Here is a 19623-nt window from a genome sequence, read left to right on the forward strand (position 1 = left end):
GACAGTGGGAGCGTCAGGTACCGGCGACACAGTGGAGGACGTCACGGACGGGCAGGGAGGCAGCGGCATCCCAGACTAGCGGCGGAGACTAGCGGCTCAGTCGGTGGCCGGTGTGCAGCTAACGGCCAGGGCAGTGGGACCAGAAAGACTCAGCGTAGTGGTCAACTATCGCTACCTAAAAGGTTACTCCAAAACTTTAAGCGGCTCAAAACAACAGACCGCGGGTCCGGGCCTGCAGCGGCCACGGGACCGTGGGGAGCAGTCAGTACTGGCCATAGGCCACGCCTTCCGGGTTCCGGGTTCCCGCCAGGGAGGAGACACGCCCCCACCTGGGCAGGGACCAAGCAGAGCCGCGCTCCACCCAGGCCGGGACCAATAGGAGATGCGCCACGACCCAGGCTGAGAAACGCGCCGCTTGCCCTTCCCCCACAACCTGCGCCGCGTCGCGCGCGGCCGAATCTCCCGCCAAAGCTGCCCCCGCCCGCCAAGGCGCGACCTATCAGCGTCGCAGCGGCCCGCGGCGGCCCGGCCGTCTCAATCCCGCGGGTGGAGCTCAACCTTTTCCTTAGGCCTCTCCTCAGCCCGCGGCGTCCCTCCGGCTCCCGAGCCGAGCGCCAGGCAGTCGGGCTTCGCGGCTGCCCGCGGTTCTGAGGTCTCGCCCCAGCCCCAGTCGGCTGGCGAGGCGCGCGCAGCCGAGTGGACCCCCGCGGCGTGGCCCGTTGGTTTCGCCCGACCCGGAGCGCGCGGGAGGCCGAGGGGCGGGGCCCGGAGCCCATATAAAGGCGGTTGGGGGCGGGGCGCGCAGAGGTTGTGAGCGCCGGCGCGGGGACGCAGCTGACTGCCTCAGGTCCGGTTCTGCACTGCTCTGCGCGCCCGGCCCGCGTCCCCGCCGCCTCAGCCCCGGCCCCGGCCCTGCCGTGCGCGCCCGACCCGTGCTGCCATGGCCTGCCGCCCGCGAAGCCCGCCGAGGTATCAGAGCCGCTGCGACGGTGACGCCAGGTGAGGCCGGGCTGCGCGGTGGGCGAGGGAGCGCGTGCTCCGTGGGGCGGGGGTCGTGCGGGGCCGGATGTTGCGGGACGGCGGTCGTACGGGGGTTGTACGGCGGTCCCCGACTTCGCGAGCCCCGCCGACCGCGTTCCTCCCCGCAGCCCGCCGTCCCCCGCGCGATGGAGCCTGGGACGGAAGCGCAGAGCGGACGGCAGGCGCTGGAGGCCCGAAGACGCCGAGGAGGCCGAGCACCGCGGCGCCGAGCGCAGACCCGAGAGGTGGGCGCGGGACCCGGGGGTCGGGGCGCGGTGGAGCCCTTGACGGGGCTGCGGGCTCCAGGGACCTTGTCGCGCTCTCGGTGCCGGGATCGGTCAGGTCGGCGCCCTGCGTCCTTTTACCTTTGTCTCCGCGCGGCCCCTGCACGGGGGCGCCCGCAGCGGGCCTGGCAGGCGCCGGAACACTCCGGAAGCCTCTTCCCAGGGTGGGAGGCTGCTGAACTGGTGTCAGCCCGAGTTGGCCAGTTAGAGTCTGTGTTGTGCTCCCGGGAGAGGTCAGGGTCTCCGACGAGAAGTGAGTTTACCGGGTTCACCTGCTTGGCCATTTTCTAGGTTAGGCGGTGTATAGGGAGGGTCGAGATGCGAGCGAAAGGAGGGCTTGATAGGGGTGGGACAGCCGAGGAGGGTCTGGAGGAAATAAGCAGGGGTGCCAGTGGTCATGGTGGTGGGGCTTTAAGGGGCTATGGTTAGAGAAAACTTCTCGAGGGGCTTTGTGTGGGGTGGTCCGTCCCGCATTGGGGGCTTGTTGCTCCTAAGTTCCCTGAAAGGCATGGTGACTTGGCTGAGATGGAGCAGTGAAGGTGGGAGGAAATGCATGGTTCAGGATAGACTTCTGAAGGCAGGACCTGTGAGACTTGCTGATGGGTTGGGGATGGGAGGCGTGAAAAGAAAATAAAAACTCGGACCCAAAACCAGTATGCCAAAAGGAAAAAATTAAGCTGAAGGCGGAGTCATGCAAGAAACTACCTTGGCGTTTCCTTTTGTTTCTAGGCAGATAGCTACAGATAAAAGATGAAGTGTCTCCACGGGTGAACTCTGTTCACCTTAAGTGCCGACTTACCGAGCGCACGAGGAATACATTAATTAGACTATTCCCCTAGCTGCTCGTTTTCTCTTGGAACATGTGGATCCTTTCTCCTTCAACCTACTCTTTTTTAAATACTGAAGTCCTCACAATCATTTTTGGAGAAAGGCACAAATCACAGACTCTTTCTGCAATTTCGTGTTCTTCTAGGCATGTCCTTAACAAGTTAGCTAAATTCCTAAAGTAATTGAGACCTGTCTCAGACATTTTTTGATTTACAGAGGAAAGAGGCATCAAGAATGACTCAAGCCTTTAGGTCTGAATACTTGATTGTGGGGCCATTTGCCAAGATAGAGAAGATGGGCTGGAGCAGCTAGGCATGGGAAGTTGTGAGGCTTGAGAAACTGCTTAGAGAAGCAAAGGAGATGTCAAGAAAGGTAATGGAGTGTGGGAGTCTACATGAGAGGCATCTTCAGGCACGATGAGTTACCAGGGCATAGAGATGATATTTAAAGACTTGGGTCTAAGGGGCTGGGTGCAGCGGCTCCTGTCTGTAATGCCAGCACTTTGGGAGGCTAAGGCCGGCTGATCACCCGAGGTCAGGAGTTCGAGACCAGCCTGACTACATGGAGAAACCCCGTTGTTGGGGACCAGCCTCAACACCACCTATAGGATACTCGAGGTCCGGTGGCGACAAAGGAATGAGAAGAGACGGATTAAGAGTTCATAAAGGTGGGAGCCAGGGGCCCAGTTGGAAAATGGAGGCTGCAAAAGGTCCAGAGTTCTGGTCTCCACACTATTTTATTGAGTACAATCACTTAAATCTAAGAAGTAGACGTTCAGGGCGAAACAGTGAAAGAGAAGCAGTGCATCATAGGCATAATTTATAGCAATAGCGGTTTAAATGAATTTTGTTTGTGCTCAAAGAGCATATCTGTAACTTAGCGGAGAGTAGCTAGTGGGAGCGGGCTTAACTAGGAGCCTGTCTGTCCACATTCCAGTGCTTTAAAGGGGTGTCTTTCTCCTTGAACACAGTGTTTAAAAGATAAGAGAGCAGGTCTTGCTCTGAGCATGGGAACATGATGGCAATTTTAGGAGGCTTTCCTCCTCAGAGACCTCTTGTGGCTTTTCACAACTTATTGTCCCATATTTTTTTTTTTTTTTTTTTAAGACGGAGTCTCGCTCTGTCACCCAGGCTGGAGTGCAGTGGCTGGATCTCAGCTCACTGCAAGCTCCGCCTCCCGGGTTTACGCCATTCTCCTGCCTCAGCCTCCCGAGTAGCTGGGACTACAGGCACCCGCCACCTCGCCCGGCTAGTTTTTTGTATTTTTTGGTAGAAACGGGGTTTCACTGTGTTAGCCAGGATGGTCTCGATCTCCTGACCTCGTGATCCGCCCGTCTCGGCCTCCCAAAGTGCTGGGATTACAGGCTTCAGCCACCGCGCCCAGCCATTGTCCCATATTTTTATGGCCAGTTTATACAGGCACCCGATAAGCTTTTTTCCGAACACCCCATCTCTACTAAATACAAAATACCTAGGAGGCTGAGGCAGGAGAATCCCTTGAGCCCAGGAGGGGGAGGTTGCAGTGAGCCGAGATTGAGCCATTGCAATCAAGTCTGGGCAACAAGAGTGAGACTTTGTCTCAAAAAAAAAAAAAAAAAAAACTTGGGTCTAGGGGTGGGTACAGAAGAGGCCTTAGGTCCAGATATGAAGGGAAGGTAATCAAACCTTATTGAGATCAAAGTCTGAACTCTCCAGTGGTCTCGTTTAGCTGAAGATAAAAATATTAAATCCTTACAGTGCTTTAGAAGTTACGGAAGTTTTTGGTATCCTCATTCCTCCAACTATAGGAATGCTTCTGTGCTAGGGCCTTTGCACTTGGTGTTTGCACATTGTGGATAAGGCCTGGAGGCACCTGACAAAATAGAGCCAGCTCGTTGATGGATAAGGTCTAGAAGTACTCCCTTTGGAAGGTTGTTAGCTTAGTGTGTAAAATTAGGCTTTGTTGTCCCAAGATAGGGTAGGTTGTGAATGTAACCTACTTAATCTAAGAAATGGACTTCAGGGTACCAAAATATGGTATGTAGTATATGGTCATTCACATACACAGGCTTTACATTATTCTTGTAGGTCAGGAACTTGTTATACTGGGAGACCCAGACTTGAACCTCTTGATACACTAGTGAGGATGCTTGTATCCAATCCTGGACAGGCTTCTATTGAGTCAACTTAATTTTCAGTTAATTACCTAATTTGATTTCGTGCCTTTCTACCATTTTTAGAATCTGGAAATTTACTTTTAGAAATTCAATTTAAGTTTCTCTTGAGTTGTGTGACTGTAAGGGAAGAAATGATAATTACATAAGTTATTCATTAGTTACTGCAATTGTATTTTCCAAGTACAGCATTTGGTTTACAGCTAAAATAGGTTGCTTATTTGTTGTAATTAAAAGTTAGTTGTCTAGCTTATTTTTTTGTGATGGAGTCTCACTGTCATCCAGGCTGGAGTGCAGTGGCATGATCTCACCTCACTGCAACCTCTGCCTTCCAAGTTCAAGCAGTTCTGCTTTAGCCTCCGAGTAGCTGGGACTACAGGCATGCGTCACTACACCCAGCTATTTTTTTTTTTTTTTCTTTTTGAGATAGAGTCTTGCTCTATTGCCCAGGCTGGAGTGCAATGGCATGATCTTACCTCACTGCTACCTCTGCCTTCCAAGTTCAAGCAGTTCTCCTGCTTTAGCTTCCCAGTAGCTGGGACTACAGGCATGCGCCACTACACCTGGCTTTTTTTTTTTTTCTTTTTGAAATAGAGTCTTGCTCTGTTGCCCAGGCTGGAGTACAATGGCACGATCTCACCTCACTGCTACCTCTGCCTTCCAAGTTCAGGCAGTTCTCCTGCTTTAGCCTCCGAGTAGCTGGGACTACAGGCATGCGCCACTATACCTGGCTTTTTTTTTTTTTTTTTCTTGTTGAGATAGAGTCTTGCTCTGTTGCCCAGGCTGGAGTGTAATGGCATGATCTCAGTTCCCTGCAACCTCTGCCCCCCGGGTTCAAGCACTCCTCCTGCCTCAGCCTCCGTAGCAGCGAAGACTGCTGGTGCACACCACGCCTGGCTAATTTTTGTATTTTTAGCAGAAACGAAGTTTCACCATGTTTGTCAGGCTAGTCTCGAACCCCTGACATAGCGATCCACCCACCTTAGCCTCCCAAAGTGCTGGGATTACAGGCGTGAGCCACCATGCCCAGCCTAATTTTTGTATTTTTAGTAGAGGCAGGGTTTTTTGTGTGTGTGTGTGAGATGGAGTCTCGCTCTGTCACCCAGGCTGGTGACAGAACTTGCTCACTGCAAGCTCCACCTCCCAGGTTCATGCCGTTTTCCTGCCTCAGCCTCCTGAGTATCTGGGACTACAGGCGCCCTCCACTGCGCCTGGCTAATTTTTTGTATTTTTAGTAGAAACGGGGTTTCACCGTGGTCTGGATCTCCTGACCTTGTGATCCGCCCGCCTTGGCCTCCCAAAGTGCTGGGATCATAGGCATGAACCACCGCGCCCAGCCCGAATAGAGGCGGGGTTTCATCATGTTGGCCAGGCTGGTCTCAAACTCCTGACCTTGTGATCCGCCTGCCTCGGCCTCCTAAAGTGCTGGGATCACAGGCATGAGCCTATGCACCCGACCCAGTGTCTAGTTTTAATATCAGTAATGACCAACAGAAAAACGGCGTAGAAAAAAAATGTGAGTTTATGTTTGATGTATAAATAAGATACATCAATTTGAACTGCCAGAATTTGGGGCATCAAGCCTTAAGCTTTCAAATTTCCTGATTTTTTTTTAAAATTTTAATTATCATTATTTTTTTGAGGCAGCATTGTTGCTCTGTTGCCCAGGCTGGAGTGCAACCTCCACCTCCCAGGTTCAAGTGATTCTCTTGCCTCAGCCTCCCGAGTAGCTGGGATTACAGGCACCTGCCACCGCGCCCAGCTGATTTTTGTATGTTTTAGTAGAGATGGGGTTTCACCATGTTGGCCAGACTGGTCTTGAACTCCTGACCTCAGGTGATCCGCCTGCCTCAGCCTCCCAAAGTGCTGGGATTACAGGTGTGAGCCACCATGCCCGGACTATTATTTATTTATTCATTTATTTTTTGAGACAGGGTCTCTCTCTGTCCCCCAGGCTGGAGTGCAGTACGCGATTTCGGCTCACTGCAACTCTGCCTGGTAGATCACTGCAACTTCTACCTCCTGGGCCCAAGGGATTCTCCTGCCTCAGCCTCCCATGTAGCTGGGATTACAGATGTGCGCTACCACGCCCAGCTAAGTTTTTGTATTTTAGTAGAGATGAGGTTTCACCATGTTCCCTGGCTAGTCTGGAACTCCTGAGTCCAGGCAGCTGGTCTTGGCCTCCCAAGGTGCTAGGATTACAGGAGTGAGCCATTGCCTGTCCATAAATTTCCCGATATTGACTGAAGACTACCTTGAGCTTGAGATGGAACTGAGCTCCTGGATTTGGTTTAACTCAAGCATAGGGGGTACTTTGCCAGTAGATGGAGTCCTGATACAGCAGGAACTCTGACTTCTACTTACAGTCCTCAGTACACATTGTAATTATAGTGTATGTAACATTCTGAATTACTAATCCCATGCACCTGAAAGGTAAATGGCTATGTTAGCTATTCTGTATTATTATTTATTTATTTTTTGAGACAGAGTCTCTGTTGCTGAGGCTGGAGTGCAGTGGTGCAATTTCGGCTCACTGCAGCCTCCGCCTCTGGGGTTCAAGCAATTCTCCCGCCTCAGCCTCCCTAGTAGGTGGGACTACTGGTGTGCACCACTGCACCTGGCTAATTTTTGTATTTTTATTTTATTTTAACATGGCGGGGTTTTGCTGTATTAGCCAGGCTGGTCTCGAACTCCTTATCTCGGGTCATCCACATGCCTCAGCCTCCCCAAAGTGCTGGGATTACAAGTATGAGCCACCGCCCTCTGCCACCATATATATTTTTTTGAGATAGAGTCTTGCCCTGTTGCCCAGACTGGAGTGCAGTGCCAGAATCAAGGCTTATCCAGCCTTGACCTCCTGGGCTAGAGTGATCCTCCTGCCTGGGCCCCCTACGTAGCTGGGACTACAGGCACGCCCCACTGTGCTTGGCTATTTATTTAGTTTGGAGGTGAAGTTTCAACCTTTTTATTAAAATCAACTCACAATGTGTAAATACTGCATATTAGCACACATGAAAAAGACAACTTCTAAGGTGCCCAGAAATGTGTTCGTACATGTTACAGGAGCATTCACAGAGTGGACAGTTTGCTCTAGACAGTCAGCACTGGATAAATCAGAAGATTATCATCCCTCAGTACTGTACCCAGTCTCAGTAAATATTTACAACATGGTGAGAAGGTGTCAGCTGTACCTGCTTTCTAATTCTATGAAGTACTCAGACTTACAGATAATTCAGAACTAAAGACTCTCCCGTGATACCCTGGCAAAATAAAACAAGTAGTCTAAAGTCTTGGTGATTTTGGTGTGTGCTACATCCATGATCAAATCCCAACACTCCTGGGCTGGGCTGGATAAGTGTTTGGTAGCCTGCTTCATTATCAGAAGTTTGGTAATAAGCCTTACCAATAGAATACCATTTCTTCAGCATCAATCATTTCTCAGCTGGTTAATGGATCGATGATCTCATCATGAATGAGAATGGAGAGAGAACTGAAGACAATTCTTCTCACACTTAACAGGAATTAGGATGAGTCAATGCAGTCCGGATGTGGTGGCTCACGGCTATAATCCCAGCACTTTGGGAGGCTGAGGCGGGTGGATCACCTGAGGTTGGGAGTTCGAGACCAGCCTGGCCAACAGGGAGAAACCCAGCCTCTACTAAAAATAAGAAATTAGCTGGGCGTGGTGGCTCATGCTTGTAATTTCAGCTACTCGGGAGGCTGAGGCAGGAGAATCGCTTGAACTTCGGAGGCAGAGGTTGCAGTGAGCTGAGATCGCGCCATTGCACTGCAGTTTGGGCAACATGAGCAGAATGGATCAATGCATAACAGAAAGAGGCAGACGTTTGGCAAGTGCAGGATCCTACTGTTTAGTATAGACGTGTCTGAAAAATTCTTCTGGAGGCTCATATTCAGATGAAGGAGTCTACACTGGCCAGATAACCTGGAGGAATGCCAGACCTGCACTTTTATGATACAGATACAGGCTTGGGACTCCACAGCGGAAACACCCACCTGAGAGAGCCTCAGTTAGAGACTTACCCTGCAGATCCTTCTCAGTTTGACAACAAATCCCTCTGTATGGCCAGCCAGGGGGAGCATGAGGTTGGTGGAAGTGAGTAGTTGCTCTGCACCATCAAACATGCACATATCTGTCTAGCTGTACCCACAATCTATGAAACTTGGGCTTTGTTAGAATAATGGAATTCTTTGGTCCTCAGTTTTATGAAAGGCAATATTGTCACAATCCTGTCAACATTGACATTGGCAATGACTGCAAGCTGGGGACTAATGGCATAGGGACAAATTAAATACTAAATGGGAAACTCTACACTCTCTGAACTTCTCAGAGTCAACTTCATGAGCTCCAGCATCAGGCTGGGTGTTGGATCAGTGAGATAAGGCTAACCCATAGAAATGCCAGAACTGAAGCTGAAAATTAGATACAGGTTTTTCTGACTGCCACACACACTGCAAAAATTTGAAGCAAATCTCCATCTTAATGTCTGATATGGTGACTTTATAAACACATACCAGAGATGAACCAAATAACTTGATTTTAGCCATATGATAGCTCTGGACTACTGAAGTGTGGACACCCAAAAGGAATCATAATTTAGTTTGAAGTCTTAAATTCTAGTTGGTTTTATTAGACCTCCCAAACACAGTGGGCACGCTGCCAAGGAGCTCCGTGACTTCTGCTCTAGTAAGACAGCCCTGGATAGATTCAACTGATAGGTTCTGTTCTACATCTAGTTTGCTTTTGTCCTGCTAAACTCCAGTTTAATATGGCTTGATACAGATAGTTCACTGATATAATGCTTTTATTTTTTTGGGTTGGGGGGTAGAGATGAGGTCTCACTATCTTGCCCATGCTGGTCTTGAACTCCTGGGTTCAGGTGATCCTCCTATCTCCGTTTCCCAAGTGCTGGTATTACAGGCGTGAGCCATTGTGCCCCACCAGCCTTTGAATATTTCTTGACATACAGTTTGAAAGGAAACAAAGTACGGATCATGGTTCAGTAGCATTTTCGTTTTGTTGCAGCTTTACCACTCCTGAAGGCCCTAAACCCCGTTCCAGATGCTCTGACTGGGCAAGTGCAGTTGAAGAAGATGAAATGAGGACCAGAGTTAACAAAGAAATGGCAAGGTACACATCTTGGACTACTTTGAAGTGTTAATCTGTGGCGTTTTCAGTAACACATTAAATTTGATATATGTCTTAGAACAGTGGTTCTCAAAGGTCTGGGCTCCAGACCAAAGACATCAACATTTACTGGGAACTTGTTAGAAATACAGATTCTCAGACCCTTCCCTGGGCCTGTGAATGGGGTGGGGCCTGGCCATCCTGTGAAAAGCCCTCCAGGTGAGTCCGCTCTTTCAAGCTTGGAGACCACTGTGTTCTTGGTGGTAATCCTTCTGAGAGTGGAAGTAGGTGCACAGTAGTGTTACTGCTGGATTGCAAGCTGGAGGACTATCAGAAACTTTCCTCTTTTTTTTGGAGATAGAGTCTTGCTCTGTCACGCAGGCCGAAGTACAGTGGCAAGATCTTGGCTCACTGCAAGCTCTGCCTCCCGGGTTCAAGAGATTCTCCTGCCTCAGCCTCCTGAGTAGCTGGGATTACAGGCACAGGCCACCACGCCTGGCTAATTTTTGTGTTTTTTGTAGAGATGGGGTTTCACCATGTTGGTCAGGCTGGTCTTGAATTCCTGATCCACCCACGTCAGCCTCCCAAAGTGCTGGGATTACAGGCATGAGCCACTGTGCCCGGCCTAACTATCAGGAACTTACTACAGTCATTTGTTACCATCGACCTTCTGTGTGCGGTGCTCACAGAAGGAGTGCTCTCTCCAGATGAAGGAATACATTGACACTGGCTCAGGCAACAAACACAGCTCAGAAATGCCAACATACAAGGAAAGGTCTCAAACTTGGATTCTGTGAACCTCTTGCAGTTGTACACAAGATTGTGTGTGTATCCAGGTTACTGCAAACTAAGCTACTTCCTCTTCGTTGACTCATTACCTAATGCATCCTTAACCACTGTTTAATCTCCCTTGATTATCAGTGTGTTGGTCCTTTCTCTTTTGATGAGTTGCCTAACTCAAACCCAGTTGCATGGACTGGGTTTATTCAAACCCAGTTAAAATGTGGCTTATAATTAGTTGAAATATTTTACAAGATAATTTTAGCCAACAGGTGGCTGATAAACAGGGTCTCGAGAAAAAGGTGTCTTGCGTGTCAGCCATGGAATCATACCTAGACTACTTGTTCTCATTTTGGCAGCCAGTGATGGTATTTATAGCTGCCTCCTTTGAAAAGGCACAGGAATATGTGGGAATTGGTTATTGAACATTTGGGGGAGTTATTTGTAATTTCTTCTGGTATCAAAATGTTTGGGTGGATAGTATGCCTTGGTAAAAGAAATGAAGTAGGAGTTCACAGATGTGAGTACCAATGTTTTTAGTGAATTACTGTATTTATATAGGTCTTCACTTTCTCAACTATAAAATTAGAATGTTAGCCGGGCGCAGTGGCTCAAGCCTGTAATCCCAGCACTTTGGGAGGCCGAGGCAGGCGGATCACGAGGTCAGGAGATGAAGACCATCCTGGCTAACACGGTGAAACCCCGTCTCTACTAAAAATACAAAAAATTAGCTGGGCATTGTGGCGGGCACCTGTAGTCCCAGCTATTTGGGAGGGTGAGGCAGGAGAATGATGTGAACCCGGGCGGCGGAGCTTGCAGTGAGCCGATATCGTGCCACTGTGCTCCAGCCTGGGCAACACAGTGAGACTCCGTCTCAAAAAAAAAAAAAAGGAATGTTGACTTAACCTGTATAGTTTGCGTTGCATTCACAAGTCTTAGAACAGTTCTTGCATACCTCTATAGCCTAGTTGCTCCCTCAAGTCACCCCTTGCCAGGGATTATCTGCAGCTCATATTCAGGCATATTCTACCTGTCTAGATTGTCCTGTGAGTGGATCCCTATTCTTCAGATATCTCATGAGTCTGTGCCTAAAAATTGTCTTAGTTTAGAAAACATTACTGTTTGGACTACTCTGTTGATTATACCCTTTGTGATGGAAAGCTATGGCTTTTATTTATTATTATTATTTTTTGAGATGGAGTCTTGCTCTGTTGCCCAGGCTGGAGTGCAGTGGTGCAATCTCGGCTCACTGCAACCTCTGCCTCCCAGGTTCAAGCTATTTACTGCCGCAGCCTCCTGAGTAGCTGGGATTATAGCCATGTGCTACCACATCCGGCTAATTTTGTATTTTTAGTAGAGGCTGGGTTTCACCATGTTGGCCAGTCTGGTCTCAAACTCCTGATCTCAGGTGATTCGCCCACCTTGGCCTCCCAAAGTGTTGGGATTATAGGCGTGATCCACCATGCCCAGCCAAAGCTGCGGCTTTTAGTGCGACCTGTGTGATTTAAAACCTCCTGGCTCTTTAGTGAACCATTACCGGCAGGCCAACTTACTTCCCAGCAGTAAGAGGGGTATGAAATGTCAGCTTACTATGCTTTAAGGAGACTAACAGACTACAAACTAGCAGTATAAGAGTATGAAAATGGATTTGTGGCATGGCACGGTGGCTCACGCCTGTAATCCCAGTACTTTTGGAGGCCGAGGCTGGTGGATCACCTGAGATCAGGAGTTCGAGACCAGCCTGACTAACATGGAAAAACCCCATCTCTATTAAAAATACAAAATTAGCTGGGTGTGGTGACTCATGCCTGTAATCCCAGCTACTTGGGAGGCTGAGGCAGGAGAATCACTTGGACCCGGGAGGCGGAGGTTGCAGTGAGCCAAGATCTCACCATTGCATTCCAGCCTGGGCAACAAAAGGGAACTCTGTCTCAAAACAAAAGAAAATGGATTTTCATCATACCTGAAACCAGTCTTTCTCATCTGGCACTGGAGAGAATGAGGCCTTGTAGCACATGATTTGCAGGACTAATCTCTGAATCATACAAAGATGGTGTTATATAGCTAGTACTACTCTAGATAGGAGATAGCACAGGAGATAATTACTTCATTACCTTCTGGCGTCCAAGCTGCACTGAACACCTCAGCAAACTTGGGTGGATTTTGGATTTTAAGAGGAGGCACAGTGATACATGACATAATTTAGATGCCTGCATGACAGGCCAGGCGTGGTGGCTCACTCCTGATCTCAGTACTTTTGAGAGACCAGGAGGATCGCTTGAGCTCAGGAGTACAAGAGCAGCCTGGGCAATATAGACCTCCATCTCTCCAAAAAAAAAATTTTTTTGGTGATGGGTATGGCGGCACTTGCCTGGAGTCCTAGCTGCTTGGGAGGCTGAGGTGGAATGATTGCTTCAGCCCAGCAGTATGAGGCTGTGGTGAGCCGCCATGATCATGCTGCTGTACTCTAGCCTGGGTGACAGAGTGAGACTCCATCTCAAAAAAAAGATACCCACAGGAACTTGGAGCTCAAGGTAGTTCATGGTTTCAACGTTAGATTGCGCTAGACTCCTTTTGGAGATGTCATACTTTTTTTTTGCAAAGCTGTGTTCTGGTAATGACTGCAATAGAAAACAGATGCCTCGGGAAGTTCATGAGGAACAAGACAAAAGGGGGCACGTTTGGTTTCCAAGATTGGAGAAGGTATGCAGTGCCCAGTAGGCATGCGGGTCCCATTAGTAAGTGTGGTGTTTTTAAAATAAAAATACATTTCAATTTATGTTTTCTTTTTCTTTTTTTAAGGCTGCTAAGTTTTTGGGGATGTACATTTTTGTTGTGTGGATCTCACTACTTAAACTGAACCTGACCAGGATTTCTTTTGGCCCAGGGAGCTTCTGGATTGCATAGGATGGTGTGCCTGAGGGTATCAGGGTGGAGCTTCCTCAGACCTGGCTGCTTTATTTTTATACCTGTTTTAAAAACAGCAATATTTATTTTGCCCTCAGATATAAAAGGAAACTTCTTATCAATGACTTTGGAAGAGAGAGAAAATCATCATCAGGAAGGTAAAGGCTGTGTAAATGATTCTTTTCTAATTTGATAGACCTGTAATTTGTTAAAAAAAAAAAAATTGTGACTGTCAGAAATGCTGATTGTCACAGTAGCATTTTATTAATACTTTCTTCACTGATTTGAAATATTGTATCTGTTGTGTACTAAATTCCCATACATGCAGTCTCTGGACTGTTGAGGATTAATATGGTTGGGAATCTCGAGTGAATCCTCCATTATTGTGTTTTGACATTTTCTTAGCTTACCTTACATGGTGATCTTAATTGCAGGGCTTATTCTGTTAATCTGTTGTTTTTTCAGTTCTGATTCAAAGGAGTCTGTGTCTACTGTGCCGGCTGACTTTGAGACAGATGAAAGTGTCCTAATGAGGAGACAGAAACAGATCAACTATGGGAAGAACACAATTGCCTACGATCGTTATATTAAAGAAGTCCCAAGGTAGTCTTCTCTCAGTGGCACATCTTGAACAAGCCATGTAGCATTGCATTTCTAAAGAGTTGCTTAGATTGGGCAGTACAAAGGATGCTGGGGATAGTTCACACCTACTAAGAGCTATTTAATAGAGACTTACTGGGACTTAGGATGTTAATAAAGAATGGATTGGCAACTAAAAAGCTAAAGACATGAAGATTTTAAAAATCATTTTCAGAATTTTGAATGTTAGATAACATTTTACATTTTATTCTTTTTTTTTTTTTTTTTTTTTTGAGACGGAGTCTCGCTCTGTCGCCCAGGCTGGAGTGCAGTGGCTGGATCTCAGCTCACTGCAAGCTCCGCCTCCCGGGTTCACGCCATTCTCCTGCCTCAGCCTCCCGAGTAGCTGGGACTACAGGCGCCGGCCACCTCGCCCGGCTAGTTTTTTGTATTTTTTAGTAGAGACAGGGTTTCACCATGTTAGCCAGGATGGTCTTGATCTCCTGACCTCGTGATCCGCCCGTCTCGGCCTCCCAAAGTGCTGGGATTACAGGCTTGAGCCACCGCGCCCGGCCAACATTTTATTTCTTAGGAGTCAGCAGTTATATAGATGTAAACTTATTAAAATACATGATGGGGAAAACAGTTCCAAGTTAAATACTGTAAAATTCTGCTGGGCACGGTGGCTCAAGCCTGTAATCCCAGCACTTTGGGAGGCCGAGACGGGCGAATCACGAGGTCAGGAGATCGAGACCATCCTGGCTAACACGGTGAAACCCCATCTCTACTAAAAATACAAAAACTAGCTGGGCGAGGTGGCGGGCGCCTGTAGTCTCAGCTACTCGGGAGGCTGAGGCAGGAGAATGGCGTGAACCCGGGAGGCGGAGCTTGCAGTGAGCTGAGATCCGGCCACTGCACTCCAGTCCGGGCGACAGAGCAAGACTCCGCCTCAAAAAAAAAAAAAAAAAAATACTAATCTCATAGTTTGGTTAATCTTCGAGCTAATGTGGAAATGTGAGTGGCATGTAGGCATGTGCTAGAATAATCTTTCTTCTGTAGACACCTTCGACAACCTGGCATTCATCCCAAGACCCCTAATAAATTTAAGAAGTATAGTCGACGTTCGTGGGACCAGCAAATCAAACTCTGGAAGGTGGCTCTGCATTTTTGGGATCCTCCAGCTGAAGAAGGATGTGATTTGCAAGAAATGTATGTCTTTATTGCATTCTTGTTCTGTGATTCTCTGATTGGTCCAGTGACTGGAGCAGCTGTGCATCACTGAGACATGAGGTTCTGGTGCCAAGTTCCCCAGCAGCTGCTGGGGAGCAGAGCAGCTCTTGGGGAGCACAGCAACTGCTGCTGCAGCTTGGTGCCGAGTTCTGTACTGGGTGGGAGGCAGCTGGAAGGAAGAGTTTGCTTCCTGGATTGAATTTAGTTTTTTAAGCACAGTCATTCTGGGAATACAGGTTTTGTTTATTGTTTTGCTGTTTTTATTGTTGATTTGTAAGTGACTTTACCAGTTTATCCTGACAGATGTCATTCGGGTTTTTTTCCCCAGTGTGACACTGTTGTCCCATTTTCTGAGTAGAAACTTGGAAAAATTAGTGATGATGCATAGTATGTTCACAGTGCTTGTTTCTCCCCCTCAAAAATTGGGCTTATGAGTGCTTCTGTTTCCAAGGATGCTTGTGTGGTGAGCCCAGCAGATCTTTTTGCTGTTTCTCATTGCCACCAGCTTTCTCTCTGCTGGATTGATCGGGCTAGGGTTAAGTCTGTCAGATAGTCACTGAAAGCGGGCCCCTCAGGGAGCCTAGGGGACACTGTCAGTGTTGTGTCTCCTAGGCTCACACAACATTTGTGGCTGTACCATATGGGTGGGGTTTGTCTGTAGCGAACAGACTTGAAGAATTCAGCTGCACCCCATCTCCTGGGTTTGTTAAGTTAGTGCCTGATGCACCTATTGGATTTTGTTTAACAGACACCCTGTAGACCTTGAATCTGCAGAAAGCAGCTCCGAGCCCCAGACCAGCTCTCAGGACGACTTTGTAAGTACTTTCTTTGGATGAGTCTTTCAGCTTGGGGGTTGCAGGTGAATTGTTAACACATGCTGCCTTACAAACTGAAGTTTGGGCCGGGCACGGTGGCCCACGGCTGTAATCCCAGCACTTTGGGAGGCCAAGGTGGGCAGATCACCCAAGGTCAGGAATTCAGGACCTGGCCAACATGGTGAAACCCTGTTTCTACAAAATACAAATATTAGCCGGGTATGATGGTGGGTGCCTGTAGTCTCTGCTACTCAGGAGGCTGAGGCGGGAGAATAGCTTGAACCCAGGAGGTGGATGTTTCAGTGAGCCGAGATCGCACCGCTGCACTCCAGCCTGGGCAACAGAGCAAGACTGTCTCAAAAGAAAAAAAAACCATCTGCTGGGAACGGTGGCTCATGCCTGTGATCCCAGCACTTTAGGAGGCTGAGGCCAGCAGATCACCTGAAGTCAGAAGTTCAAGATCAGCCTGGCCAACAATGGTGAAACTCCGTCTCTACTAAAAATACAAAAACTAGCCGGGTGTGGTCGTGCAGGCCTGTAATCCCAGCTACTCAGGAGGCTGAGGCAGGAGAATCACTTGAACCTCGGAGGCAGAGGTGGCAATGAGCCGAGATTGCACCACTGCCCTCCAGCCTGAGTGACAGAGTGAGACTCTGTCTCAAGAGAAAAGAAAACTTTTAAAATGTATCAATTTAAATGCTGTCTCCTGTCCTGAGACAGCCACTATTTGTGGTTTTGTCTAGGCTTTTAGAATTCTCTCTGTGCTTATAAACTATATACATGGCCAGGTGCAGTGACTAGTGACTCCTTCCTATAATCCTAGCACAATGGGAGGCCAACCAAGGCAGGATTGCTTGAGCCCAGGAGTTCGAGACCAGCCTGGACAACATACACTCCATCTCTACAAAATAAAAATAAAATGTGTGTACATCTAAACTTCAGTGTCGGCCGGGCGTGGTGGCTCAAGCCTGTGATCCCAGCTCTCTGGGAGGCCGAGACGGGCGGATCATGAGGTCAGGAGATCGAGACCATCCTGGCTAACACAGTGAAACCCCGTCTCTACTAAAAAATACAAAAAACTAGCCGGGTGAGGTGGCGGGCGCCTGTAGTCTCAGCTACTCGGGAGACTGAGGCAGGAGAATGGCGTGAACCCAGGAGGCAGAGCTTGCAGTGAGCTGAGATCCGGCCACAGCACTCCAGCCTGGGCGACAGAGCGAGACTCCGTCTCAATAAATAAATAAACAAACAAACAAATAAACTTCATTGTCTTGTAAATAGTACATGTGGTTTCTCTTTGCAGTGTCATTTTTAAAATCTCAGTTGCACGTGAAGTGTACACCTTGCTGTGCATTACGTCACATGATTTACCACATAAGCTGTGGGGGTGTAGGAAGTGGTCCTTGTTTTCAGGGTGAGATGAATGTCAACTGACCCATGCTTCTGTTTTCCAGGATGTGTACTCTGGCACACCCACCAAGGTTAGACATATGGACAGTCAAGTGGAGGACGAGTTTGATTTGGAAGCTTGTTTAACTGAACCCTTGAGAGACTTCTCGGCCATGAGCTAACTGCCACCTGGCGGCCAGGAAGAGAAACAGCTCCTCCCCGACTAGGTGGAAGGTGGCCAGGCACCAAGCATGTGTGTGCACTTACACCTGGTGGTTTCTGTTAGTAGTCCATTATCTCATGAATTATTTTTGCCTTACTTTCTTAAGAAACATTAATTTTATGTATAGTGAGTGTATTTTGCATGTTTTAAATTGTAAATGGCGCTAAATCCAAGAAAGTATACTTGAAGCAATCTTCCAGCAAGCTTAATTGCGTAATCCCTGTTGTCCTCCAGGGTAAGCTGACAGGTCTACTTAACTGGTTTTCCACAGGCACTTCAGTTGCTGCTTGCATGGACTGTTTTGGATTTCACCATGTAATCCATGGGACCAATTGAGAGTCAGCTACTTTTATAGGCATCAAAGTATTCTCAGACACCTTTAATATCTTTATGGAGACTTAATTTTTGGCCTTTTATCAGTATGTCATAACAGCACTCTGAAGTCAGACATTGTTAAATTGAGCTATTAAACTAATGGGTTTTATGTAAGTTATATGGTCTTAATCTGGTACTTGTAAATAGCACTAGTTAGATTCTTTAGAATACTCCAAGAGTTAGGGCAGCAGAGCAGAGCGATTTAGAAAGAACATTTTAAAACAATCAGTTACTTTACCATGTAAAATTGCTGTAAATGATAATGTGTACAGATTTTCTGTTCAAATATTCAATTGTAAACTTCTTAAGACTGTTATGTTTCTATTGCTTTTGTATGGGATATTGCAAAAATAAAAAGAAAAGAACCTTCTTTAAGTGACTGAGGGTGTTGCCAGGTGGGCCAGCTTCCATGAGAGCGAGGGTCAGAGTTGTCTGCCTTTGTTGTGTCTGAAGTGAGTGGCACTGGGTAAAGGGCCTTTATTTTTTTAATGTTAGTTTTTGATAAGAGTTTTGCCCTTGTTGCCCAGGCTGGAGTGCAATGGTGCAATCTTGGCCTTCTGGGTTCAAGCGGTTCTCCTGCCTCAGCTTCCCAAGTAGCCGGGATTACAGGCATGCGCCACCACGCCCAGCTGATTTTGTATTTTTAGTAGAGATAGGATTTCTCTAGGTTGGTCAGGCTGGTCTGGAACTCCCGACCTCAGGTGATCTGCCTGCCTCAGCCTCCCAAAGTGCTGGGATTACAGGTTTGAGCCACCGCGCATGGCCAGGGGCCGCCTTTCATAGGTGTCACATGTCATACTTGGTCTGATGCTTATCAGCACTGGAATGGCAGCCTTCCCTGTCTCCTGGGACAGACCCTGCGGCAGGACAAGCATCAGTCTGAGGGTGCCCCACCCCCACTGTCTTCACCCTTGGACCCTGGCTGCTGCCTGCAGACGTGACCACTGGCCCACACCACAGCCACATGTCCTGGAAATCCCTCCAAGTGATGCTGGGCTGGTCTCAAGCCAAGGGTGGGCTCAGGTCACGTTCTAGGAGCTTGAAGAGGGCAGAAGCCCTTGTTTACTTAGCTTGTTTATGGAGACCTCAAGCAGTGTCAGGTGGAGGGTGGTATACACTGGGGTTGTAGCATGTGCCCTGGTGAGGAGACCCAGCTTTTTCAGGGTGGTAGGAGGTGCCTGATAAGGTGGTATTTGGGGAGGGCAGCAAGCAGAGGCCCCGAAGTGGGAGCACTCGGCATTGACTTTGAGAGTCCTAAAATGTGGGAGGACCGGGCATGACTGCAGGCCTCAGCCTTGAGGAGGCAAAGGTGAAGGTCCTCGTTACGTGGTTGACAGTTCAGTGGCACTGTGGCCTCCATCATGACTGCGATGAGAGAAACTCTTCTGGATTTGTCGCTAAGGAGCTGCTTCCGCTAAGCTGCGAGCAGGCCCTTAGTGACGAGTGGCACTCGGTGTTCTTAATGGCTAAAATTCAGTGGCTTCCAAGCAAATATGACATCCAGAAGACAGCTGGTAAGGTGATCTAAGCTCAAGCTGAGGGTGTGGCATGAAATCCTCTGTTACAACCTTAGAAAGTTGAACTTTTCTCTCTTTTTTTTTTTTTTTGAGACGGAGTCTCACTTTGTTGCCCAGACTGGAGTGCAGTGGCCGGATCTCAGCTCACTGCAAGCTCCGCCTGCCGGGCTTATGCCATTCTCCTGCCTCAACCTCCCGAGTAGCTGGGACTACAGGCACCCGCCACCTTGCCCGGCTAGTTTTTTTGTATTTTTTAGTAGAGACGGGGTTTTACCGTATTAGCCAGGATGGTCTCGATCTCCTGACCTCGTGATCCGCCCGTCTCGGCCTCCCAAAGTGCTGGGATTACAGGCTTGAGCCACCGCGCCCGGCCCTTCTCTC

At 48.3% G+C, this 19623-nt stretch overlaps 1 protein-coding gene across 2 annotated transcripts; it reads left to right on the plus strand.

Moving 5' to 3' along the window:
- The first annotated feature begins 384 nt into the window (after nucleotides 1-384).
- Nucleotides 385-18095, plus strand: SLBP (stem-loop binding protein). 2 transcript variants are annotated; one of them, XM_023206762.2, is made up of 8 exons: nucleotides 385-999; nucleotides 1149-1265; nucleotides 9329-9433; nucleotides 13216-13275; nucleotides 13583-13720; nucleotides 14756-14905; nucleotides 15675-15741; nucleotides 17193-18095. In XM_023206762.2, exons 1-8 carry the CDS (start codon nucleotides 941-943, stop codon nucleotides 17307-17309), a joined length of 813 nt encoding a protein of 270 aa, XP_023062530.2. In that variant the 5' UTR covers nucleotides 385-940; the 3' UTR covers nucleotides 17310-18095. The 2 variants fall into 2 exon arrangements, with proteins under 2 accessions (XP_023062530.2, XP_023062531.1); XM_023206763.2 differs by lacking the exon at nucleotides 1149-1265.
- Nucleotides 18096-19623: the final 1528 nt, after the last annotated feature.

This window comes from Piliocolobus tephrosceles, chromosome 3, assembly GCF_002776525.5.
Source record: "Piliocolobus tephrosceles isolate RC106 chromosome 3, ASM277652v3, whole genome shotgun sequence".
NCBI lineage: Eukaryota > Metazoa > Chordata > Mammalia > Primates > Cercopithecidae > Piliocolobus > Piliocolobus tephrosceles.

What these genes read in the sequence shown, in the direction of transcription:
- SLBP (XM_023206762.2), top strand. Translation starts at nt 941, where the DNA reads ATGGCCTGCCGCCCGCGAAGCCCGCCGAGGTATCAGAGCCGCTGCGAC. An exon ending in CGCTGCGACGGTGACGCCAG is followed by an intron (nt 1,000 to 1,148) that starts GTGAGGCCGGGC and finishes TCCTCCCCGCAG; the next exon opens with CCCGCCGTCCCCCGCGCGAT. An exon ending in GCCGAGCGCAGACCCGAGAG is followed by an intron (nt 1,266 to 9,328) that starts GTGGGCGCGGGA and finishes GTTTTGTTGCAG; the next exon opens with CTTTACCACTCCTGAAGGCC.